Below are 26,303 nucleotides of genomic sequence, written 5' to 3' on the forward strand. Positions count from 1 at the left end.
AATCACAAAATGTATCCAAAATAATAAATGCAGTATGGCCCAATTCCAGGGCTATCAGAATTTTGAGAAATAAAGGTGGAGGTTTACTCAAACCAATCAAAAACAAGAAGAAAATCAAATACATAGAAGGACTTAGTCCGATAAGCGTGCACGTGGGTCACCTGTGGGCAAATACAGGCTTTTTTGTTTTATTTTTCCATTTAGTGTCTCCATAGGCCTGGGGACAATACCCATATGCACCTGAAATACAAAAAGCATAGATGAAATATACCAGTAAAAGTGTAATACGATTGCCTAGTGCTCCTCCTCCCCTACTTTCCGTAGAATTCCACTGGAGCCAGAGTATACATCATCCAGAGTCGTCGTGCTTCCTCAGCTCTTCAGAGGGGAGTGGCAGTCAGGGACATTTGTCGAGTGGCAACGTGGTCTTCTTTACACAAGTTTGCCAAACATAACTGCTTAGAAATTGCCGGGGAGCTGATGCTCGCTTTGGTAGAGCGATCCTCCAATGTTTCCTGGTGTGACTTTCAACCCTCCACCGGAGTGGACACTGCTTTGCGAGTCTATCAAGATCAGGAGTCTGTGGAGGATGCAATACATTGGAGGAAAAATTACTTACCAGTAATGTTCTTTCTATGGAGTCTTCTCACAGATTCTATTCGGTCTCCCAACCTACCCCACTTGGAAGTTCATGGGTCTCAATTGCGGTCTGTTGCCACCCTCTTGTGTGCACATGACACAAGGAAGAGATTGATACGCTGGTACAACAATTGGTTATACAAATTGACCGGTTTCATAAAAATAAAAAAATAGAAAGAAAGTAACAATTTGTTTGCTATTGTTGATTGGTTTCCTTGGCCTATTCCAGGAAGTAGAAGTAGCATCGGACCACATCATCGCTTGGTATAGCGGACTCCGGTTTCTGCCAGATGGGGAATGGTGTGGCTCTCAGAGTCAATGGTTGGCTAAAGGCCACTCATTTCTGCACAGACGTGCAGACCAAAGTCATCGACATGCTGTTCGATGGAGCCAACCTGTTTGGGAAGGTGGTATATGACACCCTCCAGGCCATCAAGACCGACACTGAGACGGCGCGCTCTCTATGGACCCTGCAACTGAGAAGTTGTTCCTTTTGTTCCCCGAAGGGTAGAGTCTGCAGTTCAAGGGGTACTTCACCAGCCAGGAGGCTTACAGGTGTCGCTCGCAGTCCTACAGCAGTGGCACCCAGCGTTGTCATCATCCCTCATCCAGGACACAGACGCTTAAGCAGACTTGAACTAGCCCAGGACCTGCACCCCCACTTGCGTACAGAAGAGGAGGCTGACTATCAAACTTTGTCTATCAATGGTGAAAGATCTCTGACAAAAGGGTGCTGGACGTCTCCACGGGGGCACACTTTAAAATTTCAAGACCAGTGCCCCCACATTGCTCCTGTCGCACGACAAGAACTACACATGGCCCAGCTGCTACAGGAGGTTCAGGCCATTTTACAGAAAGGAGCGATAGAACCAGTCCCCCAGCGCCTCCGGAGTGTACTCTAGATACTTTCTGGTAAGGAAAAAGTCAGGAGGGTGACGACTCTCGACACGTCCTTTCACATCCCCATTCATCGCAAACACAGAAGTTCCTGCGTTTTGTCATCCAGGGGCAGTATTAACAATTCAAGGCCCTTCCCTTTGACATGAAATCGGCCCTGAGGGTGTTCACAAATGCTTGGCCTTGACAGCAGCACATCTGCGCTGCAAAGGTATCCACGTCTAGCCTTACCTGGACGATTTACCAATCCGGTCTCACTCCCGCACACTGGCAACCCAGCACAGAGTGGAAACCATCCAACTTCTAACTTTGCTAGGATTCTCGATCAATTATCTGAAGTCCTGCATGGTGCCATTTCAGAACGCTCAGTTCCGGGGCACCAGGCTCAACACCATCTCGCATTTGGTGACGCGCTCAGAGGAGAGGGTGAAGGCCATCCTAGGAAAGGCAGCGTCTGTCGACTGTCTGTTGCAACAGTCCAGTCTATGAAACACTTGCTAGGGATCATCTCTTCCTTCATTCATCTGGTCCACTTTTGTAGGCTCCAAAGGCGACCCCCTACAAGAATTTCTGGACGCCCGGTGGCAGCAAGTCACAGGCGCATGGACAGACAAGATCGCCCTCAATCGGCATGCCGTCAAGCCCTCGAATGGTGGTTGGTTTGACCTCACCCAAGGAACTCCCTTCCAGATCATACCAGGCTACAGTCACTACTGATGCCTCTCTGAAGGTTTGGGGAGCCCACATAGGACATTCTCCTGCCACGGTCCTGTCTCCTGGAGGAAAAGGAGTTACACATAAACGTCTTGGAACCGCGGGTGGTTTTCTGGGCCCTCATGTCGTTCCAGCTACAAGGAAAGGTGGTGCAGATCTTCAGACAACACCACCACCATGTTTTACATCAGGAAACCGGGCAGGGACGTGCCCCCCCCTCTCTCCCTGGAAGCCCAGTATCTATGGTGGTGGGCCATTCTTCAGTGCATGTTCCTCATCCCCTTTCACCTGCCAGGCGTCAAGGACACATAGCAGACTCTCCCAGCAGGGAGCTGCGATCCTGCCTTGAATTGGGGGATTCAGCAAGCCCAAGTATTTTGGCTCTTCAGCGAGTGGGGTCTTCCTCAGATCGACTTCTTCATGACAGCGGCCAACGCCAAGTGTCAGAAGTTTGCTACCAGATATCCTCTGCTGAGGAGTCTAGGGGATGCCTTCTCGTTCCCCTGGGAGGGGCTCTTCCTGTACGCCTTCTCCCCCCAATTCCGCTACTGCTATGTGTGATCAACTCACAGAGGTTGCTACTGCAGGATGATTTTCATTGCGCCGGCTTGGCCGAGGCAGATCTGATTTTCAGACCTCCACCTGTCAATGGTTCCAGCCGTCCAGCTACTTCCACTTCCGACCTCCTCTCCAGTAAAGCAGGATCAATCCTGCTCCACTACCTGGCGTCGCTGAGCCTCACAGACTGACTCCTGCAGCCCTAGTGTTTCGGCACTATTCACTGCTGCTGGAATGCAAGAAGACCCTGGCCAAAACTGTGGCCTCCCTCTACATCGACTTGCTACAGACGCAAGTGGAAGCTCTTCACAGTGTGGTGCCAGGTGCGGAAGATCGTGCTGCTGCACCAACTACTCCTCAGCTCCTCTCGTACCTGCTCTCGCTGCCCAAGGCTGATCTTGCCCATGCATCCAACAAGGTCCACCATGCCGCAATATCCCAGTACACACAGGCTCCAGGCAAGCTTTCCCTGTGGTCGCACAGGCTCGTGAAGGAGTTTAAGGGTCTCTTCAGGACATTCCTGCCAGTGAAAGCACCTGCCCTGTCTTGGGAGCTGAACATGTTACTGTTTAAACTCGTGGGGCCTCAGTTTGAAGTTTGTCGTGGATGGCCGCTGTTACGCTCACCTGGATCCCACACGGGTGTCGATCGGACCCGGACAGCTGCAGTCTCCTTCAACGTGATGTGTAGTACAGAGATGACTGTCTGGACTGGCCCGCCTAGTCTTGTCTGCTGGACCCAAAGAAGTATTTTCCTGCAAGTGGAGACAGGGATTAACCACCTGTGGGTTTTAGTGATGGCCTCCCAACTGTTCTCACTCTCCCCCACTTGATCACCTCCGATATCCCCTTACTAACCTCACCTAAAAGATGAGCTCTCCATCCTGCGTGTCTTGCAGGGGCGCGTAGATACCAGTTACTTCGCTGGTTTGAAGGCGTTGGGAGAGTTCCGGTAAGTATTGACTCTGAAGTCCCTGGCGGGATTGGTAAGTATCAAGTTCAAAGAATTCAATGTGCCCGATGTTCACTCTTGTCCCCTTCCTTCCTTAAATTGCAACTGAGTTTGTGAGAAGAAGGTCTCGTAGCTGCTGCTGGCGTTCAGGTAAGAGTCTGTGTTACCCAACGCTGTCCGGTAACTATTGCATGCGTTAACGTGTTGTTTTTCTCCCTCTTTACAGATGCGGCATATGAAAATGTGGAGAGTTATGGAATAATACCGTCGGTGGTAAATCAGCTAAGTCTATGGTGGTAAGAGGTTGTATTTGTTGATTCCCTTGGCTCACCTTGTTTTTTCTTGTGTCCCCTAGGTGCCGGATTACGGCAAAGAAATTATGGAGACAGTGCCGGATCGAAAGATGCTGTGAGAACTTCTGAGTATGGCGCCGTGTTGGAGCTGGCGAAGCGACGCGTGCAGGACTGATGTACTTTCCAGGTCCGGAGATGAAATGGTTTCGGAATTAGGTGAGGACCGGAGATGAAATGGTTCTGGAATTAGGTGAGGAATTTGAAATAAGTTTGTTTTCTAACCTTGTCCTTTTCTTCTTCTTTATTCTAGGCGCTCCGGGTTTGAGGCGGGCGTGGCAGAAGACTGGATGCTGGCTGCAGGCACGCGGGCGTGGCAGAAGACTGGATGCTGGCTGCAGGCACGGTGAGCGTCACGCTGCTGGATGTAGAATAACGCGAAGCATGTGCTGCTGTACGGGTGTGGTTTAAATAGCCTCCCAAGTAGTTCCAGGTAAGAAGTTCCCTAGAGCCACGCCCGAGTAAAAAATAGTCCCTGTAACAAAATAGTCCCATCCAGGCCTCATGTAGGCTTGGACTCTTTTGCAGCATAGTCTGCATCAGGTAAGTAAAGTCTATGAGCCGTGGCTGATGAGGTTTAAACAAATGTCTGGATGCCTGCTCCCGGAGCTGAGGGCCTTGGTCCTGATGCCCGGGGGTAGGCATCATGACAGCCGCCTTCCTGGTGGCGATCACCTCAGCCAGGTGGGTCGGGGAGATACAGGCCCTCTCCTATAAATCTCTTTGTCCTTCCATGCCACTAAAGTGGTTCCACAAACTCATCTTTCATTCATACCGGAGGCTCCATTAGCCTTTCACCTTAACAAGCCTTTGGTTCTACCAGTTTTCTTAGTGAACTCTTCTTTGCCTGCTGAAAGGCTGTTGCATTTGCTGGACGTTGCTTGTGCCCTGAACTTGTATGTGGCATGCATGAAAGACCTAAGGAAGACGTCTCCGCTGTTTTTCTATTTTGGACCTGTAGGACACAGGAATGTCCCTGTCTAAGGCTCCTATCTCCAGATAGAAATCGGCTGTATCGTGCATTGCCATCGTCTGGCCAACAGACCGCTTCCAGGCCTGCCGAGAGCCCACTCCACCAGTCTCATCACAGCAAGAGCGTTTTTCTCTGGTGTTCCCCTGCTCAACATCTGCACGGCTGCTACGTGGAGGTCTACTTTCACGAAATTCTGCTATGTTTACAGGGATTCCAGGGGGGAGTCCCGGGACGGCCAAGCGGTACTACGCAACCTGTTTGTTTGAGGTGAATCTGTTCCAGGGTAAGTGTATGCTTCTGTGAGCCTTGCCACATCCCGTGGTTGTGTATATGCACTACTGTATAATCATATTCATAAGCATGCAAATCCATACAAGACCCCATGATGGAGAAGGAACAAGTTACATACCTGTAACTCTTGTTCTCCAGCATGGGTCTTGCATGGATTCACATGCAAACCCTCTCTGCCTCCCCTCTCTGGCTCTTCTTGGTTCATACTGCCACTTTACGTGCGCTACCAAATCTGAAGTTGGCCAGCAGGAGTGGAGTTTAGGAGGATGAGTGTCATTGGGTGGGGGAGGGGGGAGTCAGTCTGACCCAAAGGACACTGATAGGCTATAGAGGAGACAAGCAGTTTCAGCTTAAAGCAAACTGCTTTCTTTTTACTGAGGATTGTCACCCTGACGACGGGGAATATTCATGAGCATGTGAATCCATGCAAGATCCATGGTGGAGAACAAGTGTTACAGGTAAGTAACTTGTTCCATCCAGGCAACTTTCCATGAAAATGTCACACTTCACCTTTGGAACGCTTACTAATACTTCTGTCTCCCACTACTATGACAGGGGTCTGCAACCTTTGGCTCCCAGATATTTTGGACTACAACTCTCATCAGCCCTAGGTCGCTTAGTACATTTTGAGTGATGATGGGAGTTGTAGGCTGAAACATCTTGAGAGCCGCAGGTTGCAGACTCTTGGACTAGGCGCACAAGCTGCATCTAGAAGAATTCTTCTTGGGCCAGAGTGAAAAGGTGTTTTAAAGGGGGCCAAGTTGAACCCCTGTTAATACTCCCTCGATATTACCAGGCTGGTAGGACTTCTTGACTGACTAAATTAGCCATTTCCCTGAATACATTCAGGAAGATACTGTGAGCCAAGATTTGCTATAAATGTATAACCTTTAAAATGCACATTCTGCCCTTTCCCCCTGTCATGGCTTCTCTACTTTTGATCTACATTTTCATGAAATGCCCCATCATAGTGATCCTCATGGGGGTATATGCAGACCATACTTTATTTTAGCACCACCAGATCAATACCCATCCGCATGGATCTAGAAATACATTTCATAACCATATTCCGAACACCAAAGAAGGAAACCTTAACTCCAGGACATTGATCAAGTAAACTCTTTCAATGTCACTTAATTTGATGGCGACCCTTTGGTTAACAGCTCGACCGTGTAATAGGGTACCCCTTTATAGGGCAAAGGGTATACCCCGAGTGCCTTTAATCATCTGGGAGGAAAATATACATATATAGTGCTACCATCTACTGACCCATCTCCTACCCAAATGCTTGCCCAATAGGGGGTGAGCCATCATCTGGAGTACTGTCACGGGTGGTGCCTGTACCCCATGTGCATCAGTCTTTGCAAACAACAGGATGTTGTTGCTTCATCGTGGTACCACTAACTCCTTTACTACATATTGGCTTGGGAATTTGGGATCGGGAGCAGGTGGGGGAGGGACTCATGAGCAGCAGCCCCATTATCTGTTCTCTCCTCAGGCAGGATCCGCACAATGCATTCACCGGACCCCCATCCCCATCCCGGGAATCAAACCTGCCTCTAAGCAGCCCTACTTGACGGGTACTGATGGAATTAAAGGGCATATCATCACCAGATACCCCTGCAGGCACCAGTCTTGGTCAAGCAGGGGAAGCACTGCTAGGTACTCTAACTGTACAGCAAGGACCTTTGTTGAGACTTCCTTTACAATCCAGAACTGTCCTGTGGCACTCCCACTGCACCCTTCAGGGCCGACTTGCCTTGAAGGGTGCACCCTGACTCACTAACGCTCCACTGGAACGCCTATCTGACTGCTCTTGCTTCACACCTGGTGAGCACATTGTTATAATTGACCCTAAATTGACAGTGAACATGTGCTCAACAGCTTTCAACCTACACTTCATTGTGCTTATACATCTTCCGTCACCACCTTTCTTATGCTGCACTGTATCCTAATAACAAGGGGGTCCTGGGAGACTCTGCCATACACGAGTCCTAGTTACAAGAGCCTTACCCAGAGTCTTTAGCTCACTATCTTTCACAGAGGAGAAATATCCCAAACATATCAGTCTTTGTCCTGCCCTGGGGCAGTCCAGCACCAAACTGCTAGGTAATCCAGCTAGACTCTGGGTAAGTCTCTCGTAACCAGGACTAATGTCTGGCAGAGGGACTCCCAGGACCCTCTTGTTAATTTGCATATTTAAGTAACTTTGGGTCTCACCCTAAGTTACTAGGGGAATCCAGACGTGGACCCCTTGCTCACTATTCTTAGAGAGGCACAGCTCCACCCTAATGATGAGGTCCAACCAGACCGCTACACGTGTATGGGGTTGCTGTTGGTACTCTTGTTCAGAGGAGAATTGCCTAGCATTTCGGTGCTGGACTGCCCCAGGGCAGGACAAAGACTGATATGCGTTGGATATTTCTTCTCTGTGAAAGATAGTGAGCTAAAGACTCTGGGTAAGTCTCTCGTAACCAGGACTAATGTGTGGCAAAGGGACTCCCAGGACCTGGGGTGTTGCTAGGTCTGGAAAAGACCTGGGGTTACGCTAACGTTGGAACTGTCGGAATTGGGGGCTAGCTAGCCTTTTGGTTACAGCTCCTGAGATTCTATCCAGGGCTACAACCAAAAGTCCAGGGGCTATTGCCCCCTAAGCCCCCCTACCCATAGCAACGCCTCTGCCCAGGACCCCCCCTTGTTAATTTGCAATGTATCCTAAAACAGTATTATTGCACTGTACAGCACCTGGCTAAATCGGAACTCCACTTAATGTGCACATACTGGCACAGTCCCTTCACATCCTTAGCACTTCATCCCACACTACACTTAATTGCCCATTGTGCTACACCCAAACTGCACTTTAGGCGAGGTCTGGAGTTGGACTACCCTTTTCCGTCGCTCATTTGCCTTCTGCCCGCCCCTTTCACCCACAGCCAGATGGTTGGCTTATAGTTTAAATCTTTCCATGCCTGGAACTGCTGAAGCCAGCATAGTGTGTGGACCATAACTCCATCTCCCCTCCTGGAAGTCAACGTGACCTATGGCCACAGTGGAACACAACATTGTAGCTTTAAAAGTGGTGGGCAATTGATTTCAGATTTAACCCCGTGACCTGTGGTTTCATAGGATTGACCCAAGTATTTCTCAATCTGTCCCAGGATTGCTGGGAAGGCTTTTCGGTATTCGCCTGGTGCTACCCCGTCCCTTATACTTAGCTTACCAGATGCCAGGAAGGGGAAGGTGGATTCCAGCCTCAGCTTTTCAGTGTCGGAGCTGGAGATTTGCCGGTCGAACAGAGGGTTCCGTGTCCCATGCTCTGCCAGGCGGGGAGTGGAAAACAGCGACTGGAGCGCCTGTGAGGAGTGGAGAAGCAGACCCGTCAACAGAGCCACGACTGATAAACGTTCACAGCATACAGCCCTCGCTCTTTACCCACAGGCACCACTCCTTAGTCCTAGGTACCCCGTCCACCTTGTCTCGGGACTGAACTTAGGCACGTTGAAGCCTTGACTGGCACAATATAGAACTTCCGTAGGAATGTGTCACACAATCTCTTCCCCCTTCTGATGTCCCCTTCATGCCTCACCTGTCTGCTCCCCCTTTTACGCTGGCTGATGAAACATTGAATATGACTTTAGCCATAAAAATAATGTAGCACAGACTTGTATCTTGGCACTTAAATGGGTAATGTTATTACCCAGTTCAGCAATACTCAGCCTTTCATCCATCTGAAGTTGAACAAATGTGTTGGGCATAGCAAGATTGAAACCTTTCAGCGGCAGGGTCCAGACGGTACAAAGAAAATGGACTCCTTTAAAGTGGAAAGGGTTGCGTAAAGATGATCTTGCGTCACACCTAGACCGATTTGGGAAGATTAGCATGCGTCACTTCTAAATAGTGATGCCACTAACCAACCCCACTCCTTTGCATACGCATCTCGGCCTCTAACCACAATCAACCTCTAATGCACAACAAACCACATACGCTTCCCCGCACTACAACAATGTATACTACACACAGCCTCACACTACGGCTCCAAACCTAAAAGCACACCCAAGCTCAGCAAACGGTGCAAACCGAACTGAGGCTGGCAACCACACATCACCGCTCTCTTGCCTTTCTCCCGCTTAATCCTACTAACCTTCCTATCCTCTTCCCTTTTCAGATCCGCCAGAGCGCCTGGGGACCACTCCGGTGGTGACAGTGCACGGTACACATTTCTTTATCATTAACGTGTCGGGCACTAGCTTATAATCATCCGCTAACCTGCCGCTTTAGACTAACCTAAATCAACTTAGAGTGAGACCCAAACTCCTTACCCCTCCCCTAATCTCTGCCACTTGCCAACCCTCCCCCTTCGCTCCCCAACAGCTTATTGACTTTACCTTTTTCTCTCTCTGTAATGCCACTCCATCCTCCTCCTGCTAGTCCTCGGCCCTCCCTCTCTCCCCACCCACTCTGCATCCCAAGGCTAACCGGTCAGTCTGTACAGAACTGATTAAACCCTCCTTAACAACAGTATAACTCCCTCCCTTAACCCAACTACTAACTGAAGTTGCAGTGCACTCGTCCCCCTCCCCAGCGCCGCCTAGCAAAACCCCACTAGACGAGTCCATTTCCTTCTGCCACCCTACCAGCACCGAAACCAGCCTGACCTGTGGTACCAGCAACAAATGTTGCAATGAGAGAAAAACTCTCGGACCTAGGCCTGTCACACCAACCAACCTATGCATTCACAAACATAGAACTTACTCCACTCCGCGCCCAGCCTCATCTAGCCTGACCAACCATCCAACATATAGTGGGGTTTACAGGAGGGGAACGCTGCGACAGCCAAATACTGGTCGGTGTTCCCAAACCTTCAGCCATCTATAAATACACCGGCCACTCTGGCCCTTTTGACCTGGCTCGCTTGGGCCAGAAGTACTGTGCCCAAACCTGCTTGCAGAGGAAACTCATCCCTCCTTCCTGGGGCCCGCCTTCATCTACTGAATTACATGTGTGCTAAGGACTCGTGTTCATGCTGTGCTCTTTATTTGACTGCTCCTCCATGAAGGTGGACTTGCCCTGGGGGTGTTTTCTTTGCAACCTCTTTTCGCTTCAGGATCTTTGTGGGTCGGTGTCCTCTTTGGGGGCCAGCCCGTTACTGGACTGGGCTGAAGCACTCTAAGAAGTGTGCCCAACCACATTAAAGCTTTCCCCACTTGTCTTTTAGCGAGTGCTCCATTAGGGTAGGCAAAGCCACATGCCCTTTCATTAGTTGCATTCTTTTTAACTCTGCTCGCAGTAAACTCTATCGTCTCTATCTACAGAAAAACGGATAGGGCCGGACTCTGCAACTTGAGTCTCTCTGGATGTTTTGGACTATGACTTCCATGGTCCCCCAATGACTATGTTGGCTAGTGCGGATGGGAGATGTATGGGGGCCAAAGGTTGCAGACCCTGACCTGAGAAAATGGCACAATTATTAGTACCCACAGGGGTGAGTGCGAACACTGAATTGTAGCACATTGATTCTAGTGCCGGCTTGGAGGAACCTGGGATAGATGCAGAGACATTGAAAGTGGTTGCCTGTGTCCGTTTTAGGACCTTCCTTATGACCTTCATGGGATTATGACTCTGAGCAAAACTGAAGAACTGCCCCTTGTCATGTTCTGTGTCGCCCTTCCTACATTTTGCCGCGCCTTTTAATACTGTGGGCCAACTACTTCCTTGGACATACATTTTCTAAGACAACTATTGTCTGGTGCTGCCGTTCAGTATGATTGTGCTGCACTGCTGCCCCGGCCTTATCCCCGCAGTTGTGCACTGGAATACTTCTCGCATGGCGGAGTGACGCACTTGATAAATCTGCACAGTTTATAATCGGCAGACGGGTGTGTTGCCCAACAATGAGCATGCTTTGCTCTTTGTAGCTTCCTCTATATAACTCTACAGGCGTCCCCTATATGGCAGTAGTAAAATCAATGAAGTTATTTGTACCACTCTTCGATGGGCCCTGCTGCCTGCAATATCATACTGGCAGTGTGGGGCGGATGTCACGTGTCCAATTATTAGTCCCGCTGGACAGTGTTCCTCTGCTGCATTTCCTGTGGGATCCTGGAAGAGTCGCCTGTTGCAGGAGATCTAGCGACCTGAAGCTTGACATCCATCTCGGTCCTTCCAGGCCCAGTCTCCACCTTACACCGTGGAGGGCACCCACAGGTTGTGAGCATCAACATTGCTCTCCCATTGCAACACTGGGGACTATTGGCCATACATGGCTACCGTGTGAGGCACCAGCGCCGATATCGGCAGCACGCCTGCATGGAGAGGGTGCAGGCTCCCTTGGCTTATCATGCAACCGTACCTCACCATCACATTCAGTAGACCAAGGTGTCCAGCCTATCAGGCAGCCAGTCGAAGGGCAGCTCGGCCAAGGGTCAAAAGTAATATACCCTGCTCATGTGCAGTGGTCTTTCCTCCTCTCCATGCCTCAAGCTGCTGATTCAAGATAACCCAAACATCCGCTTGCATTTTTTAGGTCATCGTTCTTCGATGCCCTCTCTGTTCAATACGATCAATAAAACATTGCCCTTTCTGCTGTCAACTAAGTGTATTGCCTACCTTCTTATATATTGTTTTGACACCACAGTGGTGTATTTTACTTTGTTTCTTCTCTTCCAGAGTTACCTGGACTACAGCCTCTGTTATTTAGTGCTCAACACTAGTCTTTTCTGCTCCTTTATGTTCCCCTGTGGGCATTGCATCTCGCGCATAGCTAACAGTAGCTGTAGGCATAGGACATGGTAGCACAACATTTCCAGTCCCATTCAGGTCTTCTGTCTCTTTCAACCCCCTGCCCCCTGGTAGCACAATCCTACTTTCATGGGAAGGTTGCCTAGCATCTCCTGGAGAGCCCGTGTTTTGGTTTCTGTAACCTTGGCCTTTAGGGCCCTCACCCTCTCTGCACTTTCCCCCGCAGGTTCCATCCATGAACAAGACTACCATAGTTTATTCTGAGGATCTAGATTTAAGATTCCTCCATCCCTTCCATGAGGTTGTCTTATTACCTCTCCCCTCGCTCCCTCCAATTCCTCTGCCCATGCTACCCCTGCACTGTTCAGCACAAAGTTCCCAGAATTCTGATAATGTTTCTAAATGTTGAACACATTATCTAGGTTGGTCATTGAGATGGCGATATCTCTAACCACCTCTTCTGCCATTCCTTCTAACTTGCTAAAGTTCATATCTGGAGTACATTTTGCGCTCCCTTGAGACACTCCAGAGAGCACTAATATCGAGGCTCCTGGTTGCTCCATATCAACTGAATTTGCCAAATAGTCTCTTAGACCTGGAAACACAAGACCCCTAAATACTATATCCATTTCCCTGTCCTCTTCCTTTACGAACAGCTTTATCATTAATGTTCCATATACCATTAACACCAAAACACTACAATAAAGTTTAGAGCCCAAACCCTGACCAAGCACCCTAATAACCAGTGTGTGGATAGTGACTGGGCTCTAAACTTCAAAGAATGAGTAGTGGACATCCTCCTTTCTCACATCAAGCTTTGGAATAGAGACCGGCATGGACTGCAGTCTTCCCTACGTGCGAGCAATCGTTTAAATAGGCGCCAGTTGGAAGGTTACACTGCCCAGAATAAATAGTAATATCACTAGAAATATGTATACAACCGGCATAATTATATGTTAAGCAAAACATGGAAGTCTGCAGATCCTGGCTGATCTACCAGATCACCTAAAAAAAGATAGCATCAGACCGTCCCATCCCTGAACCAAAACTTGATGAAAGGATACCCAAATGTACCGTTGGCAGGCCACTGTAAAATGGCTGCCGGCCTTGTGCAAAAAATATGACTGAATAAGCAGTCCTGGCAAGAACGGGCAGAAATGAGTGATCCTGTTTATGGCAATCTTTTTGCAGCAGAACTAAATAGTCCATAATAAGTTATTTGAGATCCCCTCACCCCCATGTGCTGGTAGAAACAGTCAGGCCCTTAGGAGCTCAATTTGACAGTGCCCGCTCCACACCGCAAAGGATTAATGAAGGCTGCCCACTGGTAGATGTGTATGTCCATAAGACTACTGCCATCTCCCAAATGTGCTAAGAAAGAAAGCCCTGATGGTAGGAGTAGGGGTCCCCTACAGCCCACACCAGCACCGTTTATTTTGGGATGCCAGAGAGATGTAAATATAGCATTACAACTGAATAACGTTTCTTTTCTTGAGGCCAATGACCAATTAGTCGTGCCAATGCTGCGTTAGTGAACCCAGGTAAAAGTTCTGCACCTATGTGATGCCCAGTCCATCTGGTAGTGTTCACCAATGTTGGTAATCCGGGTGTACTTCAAAATGCGCAGTTTGTAAAATGCACCCCAGGCATTAGCCAGTGTGTTGTGAGTTTAGGGCGTGTTGGTCTGTCCGCATACTCCTTGTTTCATGTATGCAGATGCTGCACTTTTTTCTCTCTCTCAATTATTTCACAAATCTTTAGAATTAGAGATCTGACAGTGTGATCCTGTTGTGAAATAGTGTTCTTTTTTTTGTTTTGCAGATCCTTTAGTCTATTGTTTAGCAAAGCCTCTTATACAAGGGTGACTACACGACCCCACACCCCGCCATATTCCTCCATGCTATCTGCATGTCTGGCGCGGTGGGAGGGGGGTGTCATTCTCTGCAGGCCCGCATGTGAGGAGCTGTCTCTGTCGCTCTGCACATGCGGTTATTGTAATTTCTGGTCCCCGCGTCGCGGTCAGAGGCGCCAGCTGATTAACTTGCCTGCTAATCCAGTGGGAGCCGCCTGATCAATGCTATCGATTTGTCAAGTTCAGCTCAAACTCTCTCCCCATTAGTGGCGGAGTTTAAGTTGAGATGAAACCCTGTGCCGCTCTACCCCCCTCAGCTGCTCCATTGCGCACGTCACGCACGGCGAGTCTCTGCGCCTGTGGTCCCGTGTGCGTGTATGTCTCCGCGGCGACCCACGGCGTGTTTCTGCACGGGTGTGGGATTTTCCTCCTTCAGGGTGGGGGAGGGCAGTCCCGTGAGCATTACCCCGCGTTTGCTCCATGCCGGCGTCTGACGCTTATGTTAGGTAGTATTAAATGTACGTATTGGTATGTAGACGCCTTTTAAGTGTATACAATGTTACTGTACTTGGCTAATAATATGAAGAAATCCGTCTACTTGTGTACAGAGCGTTGGTAAGCGGGCCCAATGGGTGCAGTGAGCAGGCCTGCAGCCCTTCACTGGGGGCCGAAGTGTGTGTTTTGCGGAGTGGAGGGGTGGGGTTCACATGGGCCCATTCGCCGCGTTTCGTGGTCAATGGGAGTATCATGGATAGTTCTTATTTCACCCCGTTTTGTTACTCTTGAGTATTCCTCCACGTTCCTCGGCCTCTGGCGAACTATTTCCCAGCCCCCCTCTGCCTCGATATGTGCATCACCTCTGGATAGAAATATGAATGTTAGCATGTGCCACACTTAGATGGAATTCTTAACTTTGGCCCGCGTCGCATCTAGGCAGGATTGTGTATGTTAGTATGTGCATGTGCCACACTTAGATGGAATTCTTAACTTTAGCCCGCGTCGCATCTAGGCAGGATGGTGAATGTTAGTATGTGCATGTGCCACACTTAGATGGAATTCTTAGCTTTGGCCTGCGTTGCATCTAGATAGAGATGTGGATGTTAGTATGTGCATGTGCCACACTTAGATGGAATTCTTAACTTTAGCCCGCGTCGCATCTAGGCAGGATGGTGAATGTTAGTATGTGCATGTGCCACACTTAGATGGAATTCTTAACTTTGGCCTGCGTTGCATCTAGGCAGGATGGTGAATGTTAGTATGTGCATGTGCCACACTTAGATGGAATTCTTAACTTTGGCCTGCGTTGCATCTAGATAGAGATGTGAATGTTAGTATGTGCATGTGCCACACTTAGATGGGATTCTTAGCTTTGGCCTGCGTCGCATCTAGGCAGGATGGTGAATGTTAGTATGTGCATGTGCCACACTTAGATGGAATTCTTAGCTTTGGCCTGCGTTGCATCTAGATAGAGATGTGGATGTTAGTATGTGCATGTGCCACACTTAGATGGAATCCTTAGCTTTGGCCTGCGTTGCATCTAGATAGAGATGTGAATGTTAGTATGTGCATGTGCCACACTTAGATGGGATTCTTAGCTTTGGCCTGCGTTGCATCTAGGCAGGATTGTGTATGTTAGTATGTGCATGTGCCACACTTAGATGGAATTCTTAGCTTTGGCCTGCGTCCCATCTAGGCAGGATGGTGAATGTTAGTATGTGCATGTGCCACACTTAGATGGAATTCTTAACTTTAGCCCGCGTCGCATCTAGGCAGGATGGTGAATGTTAGTATGTGCATGTGCCACACTTAGATGGAATTCTTAGCTTTGGCCTGCGTTGCATCTAGATAGAGATGTGGATGTTAGTATGTGCATGTGCCACACTTAGATGGAATCCTTAGCTTTGGCCTGCGTTGCATCTAGATAGAGATGTGAATGTTAGTATGTGCATGTGCCACACTTAGATGGGATTCTTAGCTTTGGCCTGCGTTGCATCTAGGCAGGATTGTGTATGTTAGTATGTGCATGTGCCACACTTAGATGGAATCCTTAGCTTTGGCCTGCGTTGCATCTAGATAGAGATGTGAATGTTAGTATGTGCATGTGCCACACTTAGATGGGATTCTTAGCTTTGGCCTGCGTTGCATCTAGGCAGGATTGTGTATGTTAGTATGTGCATGTGCCACACTTAGATGGAATTCTTAACTTTAGCCCGCGTCGCATCTAGGCAGGATGGTGAATGTTAGTATGTGCATGTGCCACACTTAGATGGAATTCTTAGCTTTGGCCCGCGTCGCATCTAGGCAGGATGGTGAATGTTAGTATGTGCATGTGCCACACTTAGATGGAATTCTTAACTTTAGCCCGCGTCGCATCTAGGCAGGATGGTGAATGTTAGTATGTGCATGTGCCACACTTAGATGGAATTCTTAACTTTAGCCCGCGTCGCATCTAGGCAGGATGGTGAATGTTAGTATGTGCATGTGCCACACTTAGATGGAATTCTTAGCTTTGGCCTGCGTTGCATCTAGATAGAGATGTGAATGTTAGTATGTGCATGTGCCACACTTAGATGGAATTCTTAACTTTAGCCCGCGTCGCATCTAGGCAGGATGGTGAATGTTAGTATGTGCATGTGCCACACTTAGATGGAATTCTTAGCTTTGGCCTGCGTCGCATCTAGGCAGGATGGTGAATGTTAGTATGTGCATGTGCCACACTTAGATGGAATTCTTAGCTTTGGCCTGCGTTGCATCTAGATAGAGATGTGGATGTTAGTATGTGCATGTGCCACACTTAGATGGAATTCTTAGCTTTGGCCTGCGTCGCATCTAGGCAGGATGGTGAATGTTAGTATGTGCATGTGCCACACTTAGATGGAATTCTTAGCTTTGGCCTGCGTTGCATCTAGATAGAGATGTGAATGTTAGTATGTGCATGTGCCACACTTAGATGGGATTCTTAGCTTTGGCCTGCGTTGCATCTAGGCAGGATTGTGTATGTTAGTATGTGCATGTGCCACACTTAGATGGAATTCTTAGCTTTGGCCTGCGTTGCATCTAGATAGAGATGTGAATGTTAGTATGTGCATGTGCCACACTTAGATGGGATTCTTAGCTTTGGCCTGCGTTGCATCTAGGCAGGATTGTGTATGTTAGTATGTGCATTTGCCACACTTGGATGGGATTCTTAGCTTTGGCCTGCGTTGCATCTAGGCAGGATTGTGGATGTTAGTATGTGCATGTGCCACACTTAGATGGAATTCTTAGCTTTGGCCTGCGTTGCATCTAGGCAGGATTGTGTATGTTAGTATGTGCATGTGCCACACTTAGATGGAATTCTTAGCTTTGGCCTGCGTTGCATCTAGATAGAGATGTGAATGTTAGTATGTGCATGTGCCACACTTAGATGGAATTCTTAACTTTAGCCTGCGTTGCATCTAGATAGAGATGTGAATGTTAGTATGTGCATGTGCCACACTTAGATGGAATTCTTAGCTTTGGCCTGCATTGCATCTAGGCAGGATTGTGGATGTTAGTATGTGCATGTGCCACACTTAGATGGAATTCTTAGCTTTGGCCTGCATTGCATCTAGGCAGGATTGTGTATGTTAGTATGTGCATGTGCCACACTTAGATGGAATTCTTAGCTTTGCCCTGCGTTGCATCTAGATAGAGATGTGAATGTTAGTATGTGCATGTGCCACACTTAGATGGGATTCTTAGCTTTGGCGGCCTGCGTTGCATCTAGGCAGGATTGTGTATGTTAGTATGTGCATGTGCCACACTTAGATGGAATTCTTAGCTTTGGCCTGCGTTGCATCTAGATAGAGATGTGAATGTTAGTATGTGCATGTGCCACACTTAGATGGGATTCTTAGCTTTGGCCTGCGTTGCATCTAGGCAGGATTGTGTATGTTAGTATGTGCATGTGCCACACTTAGATGGAATTCTTAGCTTTGGCCTGCGTTGCATCTAGGCAGGATTGTGTATGTTAGTATGTGCATGTGCCACACTTAGATGGGATTCTTAGCTTTGGCCTGCGTTGCATCTAGGCAGGATTGTGTATGTTAGTATGTGCATGTGCCACACTTAGATGGAATTCTTAGCTTTGGCCTGCGTTGCATCTAGATAGAGATGTGAATGTTAGTATGTGCATGTGCCACACTTAGATGGAATTCTTAGCTTTGGCCTGCGTTGCATCTAGATAGAGATGTGAATGTTAGTATGTGCATGTGCCACACTTAGATGGGATTCTTAGCTTTGGCCTGCGTTGCATCTAGGCAGGATTGTGTATGTTAGTATGTGCATGTGCCACACTTAGATGGAATTCTTAACTTTGGCCTGCGTTGCATCTAGATAGAGATGTGAATGTTAGTATGTGCATGTGCCACACTTAGATGGGATTCTTAGCTTTGGCCTGCGTTGCATCTAGGCAGGATTGTGAATGTTAGTATGTGCATGTGCCACACTTAGATGGAATTCTTAGCTTTGGCCTGCGTTGCATCTAGGCAGGATTGTGTATGTTAGTATGTGCATGTGCCACACTTAGATGGAATTCTTAGCTTTGGCCTGCGTTGCATCTAGGCAGGATTGTGTATGTTAGTATGTGCATGTGCCACACTTAGATGGAATTCTTAGCTTTGGCCTGCGTTGCATCTAGATAGAGATGTGAATGTTAGTATGTGCATGTGCCACACTTAGATGGGATTCTTAGCTTTGGCCTGCGTTGCATCTAGGCAGGATTGTGTATGTTAGTATGTGCATGTGCCACACTTAGATGGAATTCTTAGCTTTGGCCTGCGTTGCATCTAGATAGAGATGTGAATGTTAGTATGTGCATGTGCCACACTTAGATGGGATTCTTAGCTTTGGCCTGCGTTGCATCTAGGCAGGATTGTGTATGTTAGTATGTGCATGTGCCACACTTAGATGGAATTCTTAACTTTAGCCTGCGTTGCATCTAGATAGAGATGTGAATGTTAGTATGTGCATGTGCCACACTTAGATGGGATTCTTAGCTTTGGCCTGCGTTGCATCTAGGCAGGATTGTGAATGTTAGTATGTGCATGTGCCACACTTAGATGGAATTCTTAGCTTTGGCCTGCGTTGCATCTAGGCAGGATTGTGTATGTTAGTATGTGCATGTGCCACACTTAGATGGAATTCTTAGCTTTGGCCTGCGTTGCATCTAGGCAGGATTGTGTATGTTAGTATGTGCATGTGCCACACTTAGATGGAATTCTTAGCTTTGGCCTGCGTTGCATTTAGGCAGGATTGTGTATGTTAGTATGTGCATGTGCCACACTTAGATGGAATTCTTAGCTTTGGCCTGCGTTGCATCTAGATAGAGATGTGAATGTTAGTATGTGCATGTGCCACACTTAGATGGAATTCTTAGCTTTGGCCTGCGTTGCATCTAGGCAGGATTGTGTATGTTAGTATGTGCATGTGCCACACTTAGATGGAATTCTTAGCTTTGGCCTGCGTTGCATCTAGGCAGGATTGTGTATGTTAGTATGTGCATGTGCCACACTTAGATGGAATTCTTAGCTTTGGCCTGCGTTGCATCTAGATAGAGATGTGAATGTTAGTATGTGCATGTGCCACACTTAGATGGAATTCTTAGCTTTGGCCTGCGTTGCATCTAGATAGAGATGTGAATGTTAGTATGTGCATGTGCCACACTTAGATGGGATTCTTAACTTTGGCCCGCATCACATCTAGATATAGATGTGAATGTTACCAGAAGTATCAGGATACAGACCCCACTAACCCAACCTTCAAATCTCTGCACATTCAACCACATAAAACTCACACAACCAATTCTCTCCCAGCAATCCACTCACACTTTACCACACCACATCAACAACACATAAACAGCACCTACAGCACACGAGGTCTCGCCCGATCCGATACTTGCACCAAAGCCCAGCACTCGTTGTATACCGAGCTTAAGCTGCCAACAGCACACCACCTCTCCCACTCACCTCCACCCGACTAACCCTACCCGCCCTCCCCTGTGTTTACAGATCCACCAAAGCGCCTGGGGACCAATTCCGTTGGTGACAGTGCGCTATATAAGTACCTTTAACAGAACATAACATGTGCCTTACCCAGCCCTTGGAGACAGAGTTTTTAAAATCTGACCGACACTGCGGCAGCCCCCCATGCTTTCCAGAAATGAGCTAATCGCGTGACACGCGGCCACAGCCTTCCCCGGCCTTAGACCACTCTACCCCCAGTGCTCTCTGGAGTGGAGATCTCGAAACACTTTTTAGAGTCACTGACTCGACACACCGGTTGCCCAGTGCCCGCGCTGGGTTGATGCCAGCATCGGGTGTGGATTTCCAGCTTCATGGGGCACGGGGTACTTCTCCCCAAGAGACCTCATGTCCGGATACTTCTACCCTTTGTCATCCTAATAGCCATGGGCACCAGAGCTGCCAGATTCGGCTCGGTGTCCTGTTTGTCCTACAGGAACAAATTGCACTCAGACCTTTTAGCATAGAGGTGGGCGGCGCCACCTTGGATAATCAAGCAGTTATCTCACTTTTGGGATAACAAAAGGTGCCTGGGCTCTGATAGGAAGGACCTCCCAAAAAATGTGTATCCCTTGTAGGGATTCTCAGGGTATGGTGGTTTGGTAGAAAGAACATATATCATTTCAATTGCGGTCAACCTCATTTTTGTAGTTCGACCTAAAATATAGGGGCGGGCTGGACCCCTCCTTAAAAGAACAAGCATTGGCAATGCAAACGGATTTAGCTTTTGTGTAGGGATGGGAAAGGCATTTGCCAGGCAGTGCCGTAGTGGTAATATCTGGCCATTGACAGTAGCAACTGCAAAATGGTGCAAGTGCCGGGGTATATAAAAGCAGGGCCTGGCAAATGCCCAATACTTATACACAAGCCAAACATGTTGGCTTTGCAGATGCTTGTTTTTAACAGGACTTTGGTGAAGGATACGCATAGTGCTTATAAATAGAGTAGCTGAAGGAAGAACGAGTTAAGACACGTTTATTATACCAGCAGCGTCTTTACAGCTGCAATTCAGTCGTTCACTTTATGATATGGCATTTATAACACGCCTATACACAAGTGTTTCAAGGTGCGACGTTGAGAAGACTGCTTAAAAAAACACTGGCGGGTCCTTTGAGCTCAAAGTTTGATCGTAAAGTTTAATAAACCTATCTCAGAGAGATCCCAGGAGGATGTGTTTTGGGCGGGGTAGGATATGGGTGGGACTGGCCATAGGTATGTGTTTTGGGGAGGGGTGGGGTTCACATGGGCCCATTCTCTGCGTGTCATGGCTTTGGGCAGTCAATGAGTGGGTAAATAACCAAACACCTACAAGCTTTGTATCCTTCCCCATATGCCATTTCTCCCTAGCTGTAATCACTTTGGCTTAAAGGTGGCGCTAAAGCCTAAAAGGCCCACCGGCTATGGTTTGGAAGCACTCTGTTCATCATCGCCAATGTGACCCAAAGTATGTGGGGGGGGGTTCTCTCTGAGAACAAAGAGAGCAACCCTGATTTCTAATGGATTCTTTACTCCCATGGATTCCTCATCTATGATATCCCCCTCTCAGCGCAGCTGTTCTCTAGGAACTTTTCAGCTACAATGGGGTACAGCGAGACTCCTTGTTGGCTCATCCTGACACCCCTTCGTGTCCCGTGCCAGACACAAGGTCTGGGTTATAGCGGTGCCGCACTCCGTGGCCACAGTTCCTTTTTTTCTGTGTGCTCTGATTGCTACTTGGGAACACAAGCTTCTTTTTTTTTTCTAAAATATGTTGCCAGGCGTCTGGCTTCAAGCCATGTGTGGATTGTGGCCGGCAGATGTCCGTCTTGGATCCACACTGGATTTGCCTAAACCGCTTATGCGAGGACCATGACACCAAAGATCACGAGTCATGCCAGCCCATGCACCTGAACGGCCACCGGGAAAGGGCTGTTAATATCTTCACATTTGTCTACAAGGCAGAGGGGGAGGTTCTGCGGTCTTGGTCAAAGTCGCACAGTGTGGAACGACGCCCCAATGAACAAGCGGCTCCACGCAAGGAAAAGTAGCATAGAAAGAGGTCCCACTCCCCGAGTGAGTCCTCACACTGACATTAGCCTTCCTCTTCAAAGACAAGAACCACTGCTCCAAGAAGTCCCCTCAGTGTCCCACTCGGGTACCCTTTCCGACCCAATCCTCCACGCCGGAGGAATGGGAGAACTTATTCCTGAAGATTTTGAACATCTTCACCAAGGTGCTGGTCTTTCGGGCATCAGCGCCTGTGGTGCAGGCTACAGCGCTGTCAGCTTTGGCTATGATGCTGCAGGGTCCCAAAGTGTTTGTTGCGACCGACCGGGTACCCTCTCGGGACCACTCCTGCATGCCTAAGGGCTCTGGCCTGGGCCAGACCGAGGTGTCTTGGTGCCGACAGGCCCCCGCCTTCGGGAGCAGCGGCCGTGGCACCGGTGTTGTCTGTGCTGACCGGTGTCGTGGACACTGGCTCCACGGAAATGCACCCCACTACTATGGAATTACTTAATTTCAAATATGTACGATATGGGGAAGGAAGGATAGCTCAGGGGCAACACATTTGTCTTGGAAGCAAGACAACGCAGTACAACACAGGTTCGAATCCCGAGCCTCCGCTTAGAAACCGCTTGTTGGTATCAAGCGCGTTATAAAAGAACAATTATAATTATAATAATGTACAACGAAGAGGGTGACCAGCTCCCTTTGGGCTTCAACCATTGGTTCTGGGGAGGTGAGGGATTTCCCGAAAGAATTCACATGGGAAAGATGATGTGCTGGGCCTGACCAATAAGAGGCCAGTGGCCTTGAAACCTCCCCAGCGATTGATATTTTGCCAGCTTTATCCCCAGGAAGGCCTCCTGAGTGCCTTCAAATTGCTGGTACGGGTCTGTGTGCACCACATACTGCTCTGCCATTATAACACATCCTGTTATGTGTGTATTCCTGCTACAGTCTAGTGGCTAGCCACTTGCTTTGCATGGGTCATGCATTCCCTGGGTTAGGCGAGTGTGTCACACACATGTATGCATGGTGTAACTCTACGGTGCACATGGTTTCTCTGTTCTCACTTTGTTGTAATTGGGCAGTAATTGTTCTCGGTTTGTTTCATAGGTACGCTGCCTGTATATATTAGGTGGTTGATGCTTATTGCTGCAAAAGGACTCGATAGATACTTTTTGAATTAATGTCCTCTAACCCAGAGGTTGACATGTGACAAAAAGTGGCCCAACTGTTCGGTTAGTAACTAGTTGCTGGCTCTCGGATAGTACACAATCGTCTTCTATTCTTTTTCGGTACGTCTTTTACCACCGTTCTTGCACACCACGCAATGTGTTGCCCCCGAGGAAGAGCCCCTCTCTGGGCATGGGTTTGAAACCTGTCAGGCTGTGTTGAGTCTAACAGTTTGAATTCGACAAAATGCGTTCTTGAGTTCATGACCCATGGCTTGGAGTACAATGCAAAGTCAGTCTCTCCTTATAAGTGAATTGTGGTGTGTTTAAATGCGTGTATGATTACCTCTGTGTGTGTATAGGTTGCACTGAGCTCATGTGGTTGTCTTGTATTATTTTTTATTTTGTGTGTGTTTGTATGAGATTATGAACATATCTGACTAATACCCTTTCTATCTTTAGGTGGTGTTAATGTGAGTTTTGTCTGAAATCATGTCCACAGGGCTACTTAGGATCTTGAGCAGCTCGTGTCCTTGCATTATATCCTCCCCTATACTCGCAGAGTTGTATGTGTGTTTTTTTTCCTCCTTTTCCTGAGTTCATCTGCAACTGTATATGCCTTTCCATGAGCATACGCAACGTGCAGCACCCTCGGGACCTTTGCTAAACGTGCCCCCCCACCCCCGCGTCCAGGTACTGGGGGTGTGAAGAGTTAACAATCACAAAAACAAACATGTCGAGTAACCAGACTTGCACTCGTACTCAGGAGGCCTGGGAAGTTCAAAGAAGACAGACCCCGGCAACTAGATGGATAGCCTCGTAGCGTCAGGGTGGCATCTGCCCACCCTGCTGGGGCACTCCCAGACGGGGAACAACACGCATCCTTCCTGGGTCTAACTGGGTAAGGTACGCACCCCCCCCCGCGATCACACTCTGAAGGGTGATGAGACCTGGTCGCCTTCAGCAGCTCCCGCCTTCATTGGCTCCCCGTGGGGAACAACGCCCACGTCATCTGAGAACCCCGCCCACCAGGCCCACGCCCAGACCACGCCCATCACGCCACACCCTCCTCATTCCCCTTTGACAAAGGTGCAGTTCTGTATAGCAAAGGGCCGGGCCGGCGCTAACCGCCACGCGGCAGTGGAGCTTGCTTTGCGGGAACTGCTCGTTTGGTGTTTGCGGGCACCCTTTCACCTGCACTGCTTTCACCCCAGAAGCTCGAAGCCCGTAGCTGCTCCCCGTGCCCCCCAATACTGGGTCCCTGCCGACCTCCCCCAGCCCCCGCTTACCTCTGGCGTGAGTGGGCTGCAGTCGTGGGGTGCGTGGCTGCCGTGGAAGTGGTTCTGTGCCAGCAGGAGGGCGGGGTTGGCCATGTCCAGCAGCGGGTAGTTCACCAGCACCACTTTGCTGAAGTTGAATTTGTAGGTGAAGCGCTTGCCTTTGGTCTTGTGCAGGATCCGCTTGTTGTAGTAATACCTGTGCATGGGGGGCAGGAAGGGGGGGGGGGGGGGACAATAAAGAGGGAGCATTTTATAAATGCATCAACTATGAGGACATCTCTTCTTCGGGATAAAGGCACTGCTCTCGACCCCCGCCCCCTCCCCATCAAATGCCCCCTGCTGTTTTACCAGAGCAAACATATTAAGGCGGCGTGTTTAGGGAGTCCGCCGCTGAAATTAAACGTCACAAGTGATTTGTCGGGAGGAGAGTGAAGGGTATGATTGCCTTCAGTCCCAGGGAGGTGGGGGGTGAGATTGTCCATCTAAGGCAAAGTACGGGCACGCGTGCGGGGCGGCTGCTCTTTCTGCAGCGGGCGCTTTGCCGCAAACAATGCAGCGCAATATTATTCCCCATCAGCGACTCTTTAACCCCAGCCTATTACAAAGACGGGAGGAGTGTGGGGGGGATATTAACAAATGAGGGAAATGTGTGACTTAAATGCCTCCCCTGGAAAGGTGGAGGGAGGGGGAACACCGAGCCCGCACAGCAAGAGGGTGCATGAGAAGGATATGCCAGCCTTCCCTCCTCCCTTCACTCCTTCCTCTTCCCTCCTCCCTTCCTCTTCCCTTCTTCCTTCACGCCTTCCTCTTCCCTCCTCCCTTCACGCCTTCCTCTTCCCTCCTCCCTTCACGCCTTTCTCTTCCCTCCACTCCTTCCTCTGCCCTCCTCCCTTCACTCCTTCCTCTTCCCTCCTCCCTTCACGCCTTCCTCTGCCCTCCTCCCTTCACACTCCTTCCTTCACTAGTTCCTCTTCACTCCTCCCTTTACTGTTCCCTTCACTCCTTCCTCTTCCCATTTCCCTTCACTCTTTCCTTCCCCCTTTACACTCCTCATTCACTTCTTTGCTCCTCTCTCATCCCTTCACTCCTTCCTCTTTCCACCTCCCTTCACTCCTTCCTCTTTCCACCTCCCTTCACTCCTTCCTCTTCCCCCTCCCTTCCTCTTCCCTCTTTCCTTCCCTCCTTCCTCTTCCCTCCTCCCTTCACACTACTTCCTTTTCACTCCTTCATCCTCCCTTCACTCCTTCCTCTTCCTGCCTCCCGTCACTCGCTTCCCTTCCCTCCTTCATTCACTTATTCACTCCTCTCCTCACTTTGCTCCTTCCTCTTCGCTCCTTCCTCTTTCCTCCTCCCTTCACACTCCTTCCTCTTCTCTCCTTCCTTCACAATAACTCCTTCCCTGCTTCCTCTTCCCTTCACTCTTTCCTTCTCGCTTCTTTGTTCATTCCGCACTAGTCCCTTCCCCACACTCTCTCCTTTTCTTCAACTAGTGCTCCTAGCAATCGCTCCTTGCCCTTCCTCCTTTGTATTTGCAGGTCTTTCCGCAGCCTCTTCCTCTCTCCCATCCAGGCGTCCTCATCATGCTCCTTTTCCCATCGTCCATTGCGCCCCCACCTTTTGCCCTATGCTGCCCTCGTTATGCCATCTCCCCGTCTTTAAACCGCACATTTCACGTCCATATGGAAATATCCAGGTATGGCTAGTGGGTCGCATACTGGTGCTCAGCGGGGCTCTATTACTGTGCCTAGGATCACAAGCGTATACGTGGGTGATCCCAGAGATGACTGATTAAGTAGCCCACATCTTCCCCCGCCCACGATGAATAATTGATAGGTACGTGTCGTTACACAAGAAAGACTCA

General features: G+C 48.9%; 1 protein-coding gene across 1 annotated transcript in view; it reads right to left on the reverse strand.

Moving 5' to 3' along the window:
• The window catches only part of ERFL (ETS repressor factor like), a gene marked incomplete at its 5' end in the record, with an annotated part of 63,344 nt that overhangs the window by 12,805 nt on the left and 24,236 nt on the right, over positions 1-26,303 (reverse strand). Inside the window, 2 exons of the mRNA XM_069642629.1 lie at positions 8,594-8,726; positions 24,452-24,638. Coding sequence (XP_069498730.1) covers positions 8,594-8,726; positions 24,452-24,638 — 320 coding nt within the window. The remainder of the gene's footprint in view (positions 1-8,593; positions 8,727-24,451; positions 24,639-26,303) is intronic.

The sequence above is a fragment of the Ambystoma mexicanum genome, chromosome 1q (assembly GCF_040938575.1).
Source record: "Ambystoma mexicanum isolate Mex_15411 chromosome 1q, UKY_AmexF1_1, whole genome shotgun sequence".
NCBI lineage: Eukaryota > Metazoa > Chordata > Amphibia > Caudata > Ambystomatidae > Ambystoma > Ambystoma mexicanum.